The sequence below is a fragment of the Acyrthosiphon pisum genome, chromosome A2 (assembly GCF_005508785.2).
Source record: "Acyrthosiphon pisum isolate AL4f chromosome A2, pea_aphid_22Mar2018_4r6ur, whole genome shotgun sequence".
Classification (NCBI taxonomy): domain Eukaryota; kingdom Metazoa; phylum Arthropoda; class Insecta; order Hemiptera; family Aphididae; genus Acyrthosiphon; species Acyrthosiphon pisum.
The window spans coordinates 27,646,806-27,660,737 of record NC_042495.1 but is presented as its reverse complement, the minus strand read 5'-3'; the positions used below and the strand labels follow the sequence as shown (position 1 = coordinate 27,660,737).

The 13,932-nt window shown below is 28.0% G+C and overlaps 1 protein-coding gene across 5 annotated transcripts in view; it reads left to right on the top strand.

The window, feature by feature from the left end:
• Positions 1–11,510, top strand: part of LOC103309122 — a 23,836-nt gene extending 12,326 nt beyond the window's left edge. Inside the window, exons 7-10 of one of the 5 annotated variants that reach the window (XM_029490095.1) lie at positions 3,938–3,985; positions 4,142–4,189; positions 7,315–7,323; positions 7,734–11,510. In XM_029490095.1, the coding sequence (XP_029345955.1) occupies positions 3,938–3,985; positions 4,142–4,189; positions 7,315–7,323; positions 7,734–7,756 (128 nt within the window). In that variant the 3' untranslated portion in view covers positions 7,757–11,510. Of the gene's footprint in view, positions 1–3,937; positions 3,986–4,141; positions 4,190–4,288; positions 7,262–7,314; positions 7,324–7,733 lie in introns of those variants that run through there. The other 4 variants (XM_029490098.1, XM_029490097.1, XM_029490096.1 and 1 more) reach the window with 4 other exon arrangements.
• The last annotated feature ends 2,422 nt before the right edge of the window (positions 11,511–13,932 follow it).

The following is a 13,932-nucleotide window of genomic DNA, read 5'->3' as shown; positions in this document are numbered from 1 at the left end:
TAGATGAAGATAAAAGATACATAATAATTTAATTATCTAGATAAAGATAAAAAATCATCATTTTTGATCCAGATAAAAAAAAAGATAACATTTTTTTTTAATATTTACCTATCTACCTATTTATTACAAACTAAGGTGAATAAAGTATATTATATAATTCATAATATTATGTAACACATCTAAATTTCATAACAGTTGTGAATTATGTAACTTTATAAGTCAATTAAATGTTATTTCAAAAAGTATTTTTTTTTTTTTAAGTTATTAAGTAAAGGGCAATTTTCAAAACACCATAAAATTTGATGCCAAAAAACAAAACTTCAAAATATTATTTCGACTTGAAATTTACTTTATACCTACATAGTACATATATTATATTTTTTAATAATTCATTTATGTTTTACCTAATGAACATAATTAATAGAACCGCATATAGATCCGCAGTACAACACTCACACATACTTATTATTAATAAATTAATCAATAATAATTTTATTTTGTGATAGTTTCAACATTTAATTGCAGAATGCGGGTATCCTGTTGACAGTCGGCGAATACGACGCTGATACGTAGACCGGGTAGACACGTAGTTAACCCGAAACGTTTATTAGTTATTACTAAGAACATTTAAAATATGAACATGAAATATCTAATAATTTAAGAATGAAAAATATATTTAGATATATTTATAAATTATAAATTATAATGTTCAAATATAAATTTACTATTTTGTAATCAGAATATATAAAATACCTAATTAACATTAATTATAATTTATAATATAAATATTTAAAAATTAAATTTTATCTAGATAAATTTATCTAGATGTTTTAATTATTTATCTTAGATAATAGCTTAGATAACATATTTCCCATTTATCTGTATAAGATAAAAGATAAAAATATACCTATCTAGAATATTTATCTAGATAAAACACAACACTGCCTACTACTATAATTAAAAATAACTAACATTAATAATTTTTTCTACATAAAGGCTTATAATTATTATTTAACAATAATTTTTTGGTCAAAAAGTGAATTGGCCGAAAAGGAAAGAGTACGTTTTTGTTCGAAAAGTGAATCGGCCCAAAAGGGAAGGGTACGTTTTTGGTCAAAAAGTATCTCGCCAATTTATTCTCAATAGTACTATTTTTTCCAAGAAAATACATTGATCTCAAAGCTTCATACACTTCAGAGGTTCAAAATTTTCTGAGTTGTTCCACAAAAAACGTTAATAATACATTAATGCCTTCATGGGATTGACTTAAATTCTAAACCATAAACTCAGTATTAATTGGTATTTTGAATGCAACTTTAATATTTTGATCACCAGAATCTATCTTTATTGTGGCCGAACACATTTGACTACCTACATTTAATTGTTTACATTTGTTCTCAATAAATACAACTGATCCTAATTTCGATATAGGTATCTCAACAAATTAAATTCAAAGCATACGCTGTAAGACCAAGAAATAGAATGTTTGACATTAGTTTTTCTGCCTCTAACAAAAAAAATTTTTACCTAAATGGAACATTAATTTTTATCATCAATGATTGATTATATTTTTTTTTATAATTTTTACTATATTTGATATTTAGCGGTAAATATTTCAATTGACATTAATCGACTTTTGATATTTTGTTGTATTTCTAAAACAAATAACCATTGACTATTGAAATGTGCACCATATATTTTTTCTTAGAACTTTCCATAAATGGTATAATTTCTAAACAATTTTAACTCTTTTTGAGCCATGGTAATTTTTTTAAATTTCATAAATTATTATTCAGTTAGAAATTCATAACAGTTTTTCTTTTGATAGCTAAAATTAGAAATTTTAATAGAAGGTTGTCAATTAGTTTTTTTACCTCTCTCAAAAAGAAAAAGTTCACCGGGAAGTTACAATATTTAAAATACATGGAGATAGTTTTAATTTTTATTATTTATGTTTTTAAGTATTAAATTTGATTATTTATACAAGCATTCTAGGTTGACACAACTTCTCCGCTCAGTGTCTTTTTTCGTATACAATATGTTTTAATATTGAAGTAAAATATAACACATCCATTTTAATGACATTCTTGACAGTGACTGTAGTGTACCCACTTGTCCACCTTTTTTTTATATTTTATCTTAACCAGTTTATTAAATATGTTATGTGAGCTGTTATCTAAGATAAATAAAAAAATCATCTAGATAAAATGATTTAACTATTTAAAGAAGTATATAAGTATTTTATTCTTTCCCATTACATATTCGGGTAAAAATTCGCCAACTATCAACAGAAGTTTACTCACATCCCACGATTTTTAACACAAATTTAATGTTCACAGTTAATACACTTATATACCTATTAGAAATGTATCTTTTTTTCATCTGGATAATAAATGCTGATTTTTATCTTTATCTAGATGAGGTATCTAGTCTAGTTCTTATTATAGCGCAAGTTGCAGTTATTTTTAGTCCCATAAAATCTCTGCTGATTACCTTGTTGCCACCAACCCAACGCAATAATACATAATATCATGTTTGTGGCCTAAGCAAATTTTTAATTTGACCGAGTCACTGAGATAACAACAGTTTACGAGTGTGTCAGTGTATAATATATTATTTATGTAAATAAATATTTCTTCAGAGTTTATATGCATTTATTCTCTTCTCTATCTTAGAGGCTTAAAAAACATCGGAACGATTTTTAAAATATTTAATTAATTATTCAATTATTAATCATTGTGGGGCCGGAGTGGCGCAGTGGTCACACAGTTGACTTACGACTCACACAGTCATCGGTTCGATTCATAGCAAAGTGCAAAAAATGTGTGTGATTCTACGCAGTCACCATTTTCCCGTGCTGTCGTCCGATTGCGTCATCCGGTTTCCAACTAGGTCCCACTCCACTGGGAGTGAAGACCGCACATGTCTCCTCTTGGAGAAGGGGGGTAGTATCATGCATATAGTGATATATACATAGATAAATAGATCACATGATCTCCCTACTACCCACTTGTGATAAGCATTGTCAAAGACCTTGAGGTCGTTACAATGAACAAATATAGAAAAAAAAAAAAAAAATTAATCATTGTCACAGTCAATAGATTTTCATCAAACAATTTGAAAATATTTTATTACAATATTATGGATTTTATAATTCAATTTACTTATTGGTCTGTAAAATGTTTATATTTTACTCTTGAGCAATAAAAAATAATACATACTACAATACTAATTATAGACGTTATAAATTAATGTTTTAAGATGAAATACCTACCAATTTTTAAATCGTATAGTGTTGAAAGCGAAGCTTGGCGGACTAATGACTTTAGTATTAGTATAAATGAATAATATCACACACACCGTATACGCTAGGGATGGGCAACTAGTGGCCCACGTACCATTTTTCACTGGCCCGAGCTACATTTAAATTTAGTTTATAAAAATATAAAATGTTAAGATTTTTTCTGTATTTTATTTTATTATTTTTATAAAATTATCAAAACCGATATTATGTTTATCGTAAAAAGTAGATATAAACTCTTATCTAGTATTGAACTATTAAATGTTAACAATATTATATTATTTATAGACGTATAGTTAACATTAGGTTTTTTTTTTGCTTTCCATGTTCTCTGGCCCGCTAAATTTTCGCACATTCAAAATTGGCCCTCTAGTATCATTGAGTTGCCCATCCCTAATATACGTAATGTAGGACGGTGCCCATGCAAGTGAGTATTGCATAATTCAAAGGCCCTATATATATATTCACAATCAAGGTCATGTTACATCCATATAGAGAGTAAGTCTAAAGCTCGTATAACTGGATGATAAATTGTACACACGTGTCAAGGTTGACTACTGATATTAATTATATATTTCAACATATAGAATACCTATACTATTTTTTTTATTAATATAACATTGATATTACTAAAAGGTCATTTACATACCATTTATAAGAAAATTAATGACGCAAGAGATACCGGTAAGTATTATTCGTAAATGAATAAGTTTTTATAGCTAATTTAGATAGTTTTTGTCCTAAATGTGTTGTATATTTACAAGTATTTTTATGATTATAAAGTAAAAAGTGAAATAGGCAACATACCTCAGAACCTAACCTCTTTTGTTTATTTTTTAGAATTGGAAGAAATCATAATGACTCCAAATCAATTTTGTACTTTCTATTGTGAGTAATAGTATGCACATGTATAATAATATGTAGTAAATTTCAAATTATGATATAAATATACAATTTTCCAAAATAATAATATTTACTGAATGGTAGGTATGCATAGTATCGTCACTACGGTTTATGCTTTTTAAACTACAACTAAAAAAACTATAAGAAAGAAGAAGAAGAAGAAGAAGAAGAAGAAGAAGAAAAATCATTATTTTTCATTTAAACTTCCAATTTATCATAATTTTAAATAAAAGTTTATTCAATTTTTTTTTTTTATCTATGACAAAATATCGGCAATGGAATGATTTGATCAGTCGTTATAATTTTTTTACGTTGGTTTTTACTCTGGAAGGAAAAGCTCTTGGGAAGTTGTGTATAGATGAGAGTTGGGGGCTTAGCAGGATATTGTTGGTGGGTCCTGTCATTTATAAGTTCCGTTGTTCCAATTTGTGGGAGTTTCATCTCAAGGCATGAATCATTTGCATTGATTAATAGTGAACTTGGGATTTTTGATATGTTATCGTGTTTTATGTAGGTGCATCTGGCTGTGAAAACGGAGAATATGATCGTATCCTTTAGTAAATATTCCAGCTTTTAGTGTGGCTTATTTAAGAGACAGGGGTTATGCTGGTCATTTTAAGTTAGTCAAGAATGCTTTGGTTGTTGATGAAAGGACAGACATTAGATATTACTATCCTTTTGGCTAGGTTGTAGGGCCTGCAAATTTGTAGTTCCTGGTTGTGTCTGTGTAACTGAGACCATTAATTATCTAAAATTTGTTTGCTTGATAGGAATATGCATAGCCGATTGTTAGAAAATCCATATCCGATAGCGATATTTTTGGGAGTGACTATTTTCCCTATTGCTATCGCATAATTTTTTGCGAGATACCATCGATAAAGTTTAAAACTATCGCCTGGTCTCTATACGGTGTCTTACTGTTTGCGGTGGTTGATGCAAATATGATATCATTTTTGTTGTTTTGTGTATAATTTGAATTATTTGGATCATTTAATGCAGCGGGAACAGGTTGATAATTGAATACAGTGGGGGTTTTTTTTTGTGAGTTTTGAGCAGGTGCATTTTTGCAGATTTTATTTTAGGTGAGTTCCTTTTGGAGGCGTTGGCGTTCATATTAGGAAGTTTTACTGCCAAATAATATTAATTTTACCCGTATTACGGTTTAGCAAGTGAGAGGCCTACCGAGCTTCAATTCAAATAGTTTAAGACTGACTAAGGGGTCAGAAGGAAAAGAACACGAGGTTCGGTCCCTATTAAACAAACGACGAAAGTAATGTACAATGTCGAAGCACAATGTGCGACGATGATAAATATTTATTACAAATCAACGATAAATATAAACACTTAGTATAAATAGTTGAGTTCAAACAAACAAGGAAAACGGCAACCGAATACATAAAACAAACAACGACGTGTGTGAACACAAAAGCGTACGACAAGATCGATACAAAAATATGTTAGGGATCGCGAAAATAAAAACGAAAGAAACGGTGCGACTTTCGCGTTTAAGAACGATTGCAAAACAGGACGAGCTGCGAGCGCCGCAGCCGTTATGTTTGTCTTACGACAGACCGGAGAGGCAGCACGGGCAGGGGGAAACGCGAATGCGGTTGTCTCCCGCAAGGAACATGTATATAACTCACAGCTGACTCTCGGACGGGAATGTGACAATGTTCCCGCCGAGAAAGTGATGATACCGCGCAGTATCACCACAACGGAGACGATACAAATATGCTATCGGAAACTTGATAAGAGCGCAATCGCGATACACGTGTTAGACGTTTGAAGGTTGAATATGTACTGAATTATAAAAAAAAAATATTGTGAATATATATTTTTAATTATTTCCAAATAAGTATTCTAACAATTACTTTTAGGGACTTGATATTCATTTTTAAAATTTGGTGTCTAATAATCAAAGTTGATAATTGTAGCTTATATTTATTACCAAAACGTTATATCAAACATATTGTGTGAGGGCAATCAGGTTCGATCAGCCGTGATGGGTAGAAGGTGCAATGACTGTCGTCAGGTATACTCCAGAAGCGCACCATCGCTGGCATGTAAATACTGCCAGTCCCGGTAATGTATGAGTACTTGCGACAAATTATAGCCATAGAGGACTGAACAAATGTAATAAAAAAGGACTACAGGAAAAATCAGAACAGCATATTTAAAATCTGTATCGAGACAGAAGAATACAATATGCCAATTGTATTGTAAATAATCAACTATTTGTGACACGAGATTCATAAAATATATGATTAAATAATATAACTGTGATACTTTTTTCAACTAAAATATTTATGAGGTCAAAACTCCTGGCCTTGACTGGCATTACTGCAGTGGAACTGAGGGAGATTTAAATCGGACAATATTAAAAGATTTTTTTTTTGTGTCTCTTCTGATTATTTTGTTATTGTAGATTAAATATACCTAACTTAAAAACGTGATACCAGACATATAAAGAAAAAAAAGATCGTAATTTTATATTCAATGTCTAGGTATCTAAATTTGATTGCACCATCATTCTTAACTAGTTTAAAAACATAGATTTAAAAAAAATCAATACTCGTAAAGGAAGCAGTAACCTAGGGTTATAATCAAATAGGTACATAAAAATCGCAAAAATATCAAATTTCATTAAGCCATATCTTAAAACTAAGTTTGACCACCAAATTCTAACTTCACCATCGGTCTCAGAATAGTTAACTAAATAATTCTAAAAAAAAAAAATTTCAAATAAAGGGTGTCCGGTAAAAGTAACGAAATTCCAATTCATATTGCAACATAATATTATCGATATTTCCAACTAGGTGGTCGATACTGTAAGAATAACTTAGGTTTAGGCAATCCCAGAAAAAATTTTAAATGAGATTCATTATTTAGAATTGTGGCTTAATCCTAGTTAACTCAAAATTGTGATATCAGACATATTACAATGTAACATAATATTATTAAAAAAAAAACTCAATATTTTCGTTGTAAGCCCAATAGATAAATTCTAAATTATTTTAAAATTTATAATTTGAAGGATAAAGTACCAATGTTAAGTATAACATCTAACTTAAAAAATACTATTAAAATATAAAACTGTTTTAAAATTTCAGATGAACATAGTAAGTCAGCATAAAAATCTTATTTTAGAATATTTACATTATAATTTTAAGAAAATGTATTAATATTGTAATTCAAACAAAGTGATAACAGATTATGCAGCAACGAGTTGTATAAACAATATACCTATGTTTGATACCTATTGATATAACAAAAAAAAAATCTCATATTCTTGTCATAAATTCAATGCACCCCACATTTTTTCATAAAAACAAATTTAATAACTGAACTTAAACGATACTTTAAAGATGATAAACATGATATAACAAAAAAAAAACCCAATACTTTCATTTTAAAACCAATAGATACATTCCACATTATTTTTAAATTTATAATTTGAAGGATTAGGTCCCAATGTTAAGTATAACAAATAAATTTAAAAATACTATAAAATACTGATTTACTATTTCAGGAGAAAAAAGTAAGCCAGCATAAAAATCGTTTTTAGAATAATTGCATTAAAATTTTAAGGGCGATTTGCTACACCTATGGTAATCTGGTAAACTAGTAAATCAGTGTTCCCAGTAGAAAAATAATTCCCATTATTCTATTTTTCTAGCAAGTAGATAGGCAATTATCTATTTGTAAACACTGTAAAGGTGATAAACATATTTATGACAGTCTATTAGTCAAAGGTCCGGGCAAAAATGTAAAAATTAACAACAACAGAGTTTACAAACAAAAATAATTAAACATTTTTGTTATATATGTGGATGGTGTATCGTTTTGCCTACAAATTTAACAGATTTTTTTTGTGTGTCTCTTCTGATTATTCTATGTTTGTAGATTAAATATATTTAACTCAAAAACGTGATATCAGACATAAAAGGAAAAAAAAAGCTCGTAATTTTAAATCCAATGAATCCCACATGATTTTGTAATTTAAAATGTAAAAGATTATCTATTATAAATGTGATACCTACTTATCTGAAATAAAATACTATTGACAAAATAAATTGTCTTATTATAAACTATAGTACTCCAAAGTAAGTAAACTTAAAATTCGTATTTTATTTTTTATACAATATAATTTATCACATATACGAAAATGTATTAATAATTGTTGTTCGGAAAAAATGCTAGTAATTAAAGAAGTTATATTGAACAATATAGGTTCTTGAGACAACAAAAAAATATCTCACCCACCCCGTTACTGTAAATCCATTTTTATAATGATAAATGTCAAAGATAACTATGCATAAATAACACTACTCAGATAATAATTTGTGTTATAATTACAGATCGTATAGGTAAGTCAGCATAAAATTCGTATTTCTGTTTTAACATAAAAATGTATCAATATAAAATGATTTATTAATTGTAATTCGAACAAATGTATTGTATTCAAAAATTTGGATTAAATATTATGATTGTAGGTATAAACTACTACGAATTAACTTGAGTAAATTGAGAGTAAATAATTGACATATTGACAAACCAATACCTAAGACTTGTAGGTACTGATATTTTAGTGATTAGATATTTTAAATTAGGTTAATATTATACGTTGTAGTGGAATGTTTGAAGTCTCAACAGTTTATACTTATTAAATTACAATATCAAAATGCATACCCACAGAAGAAAAATCATTATTTACTTAGAATTATCCAATATATTTATAACATACTATATTAAATCATAGGTATTTTTACTCTACAGACACTCTCTTTTTTTTATTTAGATAACTATACTGAGAACGATGGTTAAGCCAGAATTTGGCGGTCGGAATTAGTTTCGAAGTCATGGCTTAATGAAGTTCGCTATTTTACGATTTGTTTCGCTCTTACCTAGAAATCCTTGCCCCTTCCCCCCAGGTTTGCTATTTAAGTACTGGAATATTTGGAAGCCGAGCACCCATCGAACGAATGGTCGCAGGATCTAGAGTTTGGTGACCGGAGCCGGTATGCAAAAGGAAGTCTCTTGATATTTGCAACTGGACCTGTTGTCTAATTATCGCAAAATTAGTTTTAATCCATTAGTATAGTGTATAGATAATTAGAGCATTGATCGTTTGTGTAAAAACTCAGAATCTGAAACTTCCATAGCAAATAACTTCAAAATGAAGTCTGGATATCTAATATTGATATCACAGTTGTTCTTAACTCGTTGAAGTACATAGGATTCAAAAAAAAACAAAATCAATATTCGTAGCGGCAGTAACCTAAAGTAATGCTCGAATTCCTTAAATTCGCAAATATAGCATACTTCATTAAGCTATAACTTCAAGACTATGTTTGACCGTGAAATTCTGACTTCACTATCATTCTCATTATAGTTAATTTAATAAATCTAAAAAAAATAAAGGGTGTCCGGTAAAGTAACAATGTTCCAAATCATATTGTAACATATTATCGTTATTTTTAACTAGGTGGTAGGTACTGTAAGAATAACTTAGATTTAGACAATCCAAATAATATTTCAGGGAGAAGCATTGTATAGGCTTGTGATTTAACCCTAGTTAACTCAAAACTGTGATATCATAAATATTACAATGTAATCTGATATAACAAAAATAAACCCAATTTTTTCATTGTAAATCCAATAGATACAGTCTACATTATTTTAATATTTAAAATTTGAAGGAATAGGTACCAATGTAAGGACAACAACTAACTTAAATAATACTTTAAATACTGTTATACTATTTCAGGAGAAAATATTAAGCCAGCATTAAAATCTTATTTTAAAATATTTATAATGGTGATTTGCTATGGTAAACTAGTGTTCCTGGTAGAAAATTAATTCCCATTATTCTTTATTTCTAGCAAGTAGATAGGCAATTATCTATTTGTAAACACTGTAAAGGTGATAAACATATTTATGACAGTCTATTAGTCAAAGGTCCGGGCAAAAATGTAAAAATTAACAACAACAGAGTTTACAAACAAAAATAATTAAACATTTTTGTTATATATGTGGATGGTGTATCGTTTTGCCTACAAATTTAACAGATTTTTTTTGTGTGTCACTTCTGATTATTCTGAGATTGTAGATTAAATATATTTAACTCAAAAACGTGATATCAGACATAAAAGGAAAAAAAAGCTCGTAATTTTAAATCCAATGAATCCCACATGATTTTGTAATTTAAAATGTAAAAGATTATATATTATAAATGTGATACCTACTTATCTGAACTAAAATACTATTGAAATAATAAATTGTCTTATTATAAACTATAGTACTCCAAAGTAAGTAAACTTAAAATTCGTATTTTATTTTTTATACAATATAATTTATCACATATACGAAAATGTATTAATAATTGTTGTTCGGAAAAAATGCTAGTAATTAAAGAAGTTATATTGAACAATATAGGTTCTTGAGACAACAAAAAATATCTCACCCACCCCGTTACTGTAAAACCAATTTTATAACAATAAATGTCAAAGATAACTATGCATAAATAACACTATTCAGATAATAATTTGTATTATAATTCCAGATCATTTAGGTAAGTGAGCATAAAATTCGTATTTTTGGTTTAACAATGAAATGTATCAGTATAAAAAAAATTATTAATCGTAATTCAAACAAATTTCTTGTATTTATAAAATTTGTATTAAATGTTATGATTGTAGGTATAAACTACTACGAATTAACTTGAGTAAATTGAGAGTAAATAATTGCCAGCTTGACAAACCAATACCTAAGACTTGTAGGTACTGAAATTTTAGAGATTAGATATTTTATATTAGGTTAATATGATACGTTGTAGTGGAATGTTTGAAGTCTCAACAGTTTATACTTATTAAATTACAATATCAAAATGCATACCCACAGAAGAAAAATCATAATTTACTTAGAATTATCCAATATATTTATAACATACTATATTAAATCATAGGTATTTTTACTCTACAGACACTCTCTTTTTTTTTATTTAAATAACTATAATACTGAGAACCTAGGCATCCTTACCCCTCCTGGCCTCCCCCCAGGTTTACTATTTAATTACTGGCATATTTGGGAGCCGAGCATCCATCCAATGAATGGTCCGCAGCACCTCGAGTTTTGCGACCGGAGCCGGTAGGCGAAAGTGTATAGATAATTAGAGCATTGATCGTATGTGTAAAAACTCAGAATCCGAAACTTCCATAGCATATAACTTCAAAATGAAGTCAGGGTATCTAATTTTGATTGCACAGTCGTTCTTAACTCGTTGAAGTTCATGCGTTTCAAAAAAAAACTAAATCAATATTCGTAATAGGTGCAGTAACCTAAAGTGATGCTCGAATTCCTTAAATTCGCAAATATAGCGTACTTCATTAAGCCGTAACTTCAAAACTATGTTCGACGCAAAATTCTGACTTCACCATCATTCTCATTATAGTTAACTTAAAAAATCTAAAAAAAAAAAAATGCAAAAAATGGGTGACCCGTAACAACAACTAACTTAAATAATACTATTAAAATATTAAACTGTTTTAAAATTTCAGACGAAAAAAGTAAGTCAGCATAAAAACATTTTTTAGAATATTTTCATGATCATTTTAAGAAAATGTATTAATATTGTAATTCAGACAAAGTGATAATGCATAAACAAGTTCTATAAACAATATACCTATGTTTGAAATCTATTGACACAAGGAAAAAGAAACTTCACATTCTTGTTATAAATTCAATACACCCCACATTTTTTCATAATAAAAAATTTGAAGGATTACCTGTAACAAGTTTAATAACTAAACTTAAACAATTCTTTTAAGATGATAAACATAATATAACAAAAAAAACCCAATCCTTTCGTTGTAAAACCAATAGATACATTCTACATTATTTTAAAATTTAGAATTTGAAGGAATAGGTACCAATGTTAAGTAAAACAACTAACTTAAATAATACTATTAAAATATTAAACTGTTTTAAAATTTCAGACGAAAAAAGTAAGTCAGCATAAAAACTTTTTTTAGAATATTTACATTATAATTTTAAGAAAATGTATTTCAATATATCAAGACAAAGTGATTATGCATAAACAAGTTCTATAAACAATATACCTATGTTTGATACCTATTGACACAAGGAAAAAAATACTTCACATTCTTGTTATAAATTCAATACACCCCACATTTTTTCATAATAAAAAATTTGAAGGATTATCTGTAACAAGTTTAATAACTAAACCTAAACAATACTTTTAAGATGATAAATATAATATAACAAAAATAACCCAATTCTTTCGTTGTAAAACCAATAGATACATTCTACATTATTTAAAAATTTAGAATTTGAAGGATTAGGTAGTAATGTTAAGTATAACAACTAATTTAAATAATACTATAAAATACTGTTTTAATATTTCAGAAGCAAAAAGTAAGTCAGCATACCAATCTTGTATGTTATGATTGCAGGTATAAACTACTACGAATAAACTTGAGTACAACTGAGAATAAATAAATGACAACTTAACAAACCAATACCTGAGACTTGTAGGTACTGATATTTTAGAGAGTTGATATTTTAAAGTAGAACAATATGCGTTGTTTTGGAAAGTTTGAAGTCTCAATAGTTTGTACTTATTTAATTCCAATATCTAAATTTATATCCTCAAAATAAAAATCTTTATTTTCTTTGAATTATCCAATTTATTTCAAACATATCATAAATCATAGATATTTTGTTATTTTACCGGACACTCTTTAAATCCTCACATTGTTGTTATAAATTCAATGCACCCCACATTTTTTTATAATAAAAATGTGAAGGATTACCGGTAACATGTTATATAATTAAACTTAAACGACACTATGATCATAATAAACTGTCTTATAGTTTCAAAACAAAAACGTAAGTAAGCCTAAAATTCCTATTTCAGTTTTCAATTCATCAAGATAAAAAAATATTTTAATTGTAATTTGAACAAGTTTCTTGTGTTTAAAGAATTTGGTTAAATATGTTTGTATAAACTTCTACAATTGTGTTTGCGAAATATTCACCACGATTGTTGGTTCATGATCTGACGGCAACGCCACGCCGCCGTCGATAAGCGTAATCGGGCAAAGTCCGCGACATCGTCAAAGACCTCGTTAAATGACCAATCACAGACTACTATGAATGGCTTTTGCTAACCCACGTGCCGCCACAGGCTTAAACCTAATTAACTCCAAAACGTGATACCATACTTATAATGTAATATAATATAAGATAAAAACCCAAACTTCATTGTAAATCCCACATTGTTTTATAATCTATAACTTGAAGGATTACCTATGATAAATGCAATAACTAAATTTAAACAATACTTTTGAAATAACAAACTGTATTACAATTTCAGTGGATAAATGTAAGTATGCTTAACAATCATATTTTAGTTATTAAGATAGGTATTATAATTTATCAGTATAAGAAACTTTATTGATCGTAATTTGAACAAAATGGTTGTATCAAAAGAAGTTTGTATTAATGTTATGCTAGTAAAAACTATTACGAATTAATTTAAGTACAATTGAGAATCAATAATTGAGAACTTAACAAGTAATAATTTAATATATTTAATAATTCAATTTACCTATTGGTCTGATAAACGTTTTAAAAAACTTTTGAGCAACCAACAAATAATAGATAATACAATATGAGTTGTAGACGTTATAAATTAATGTTTTCAAATA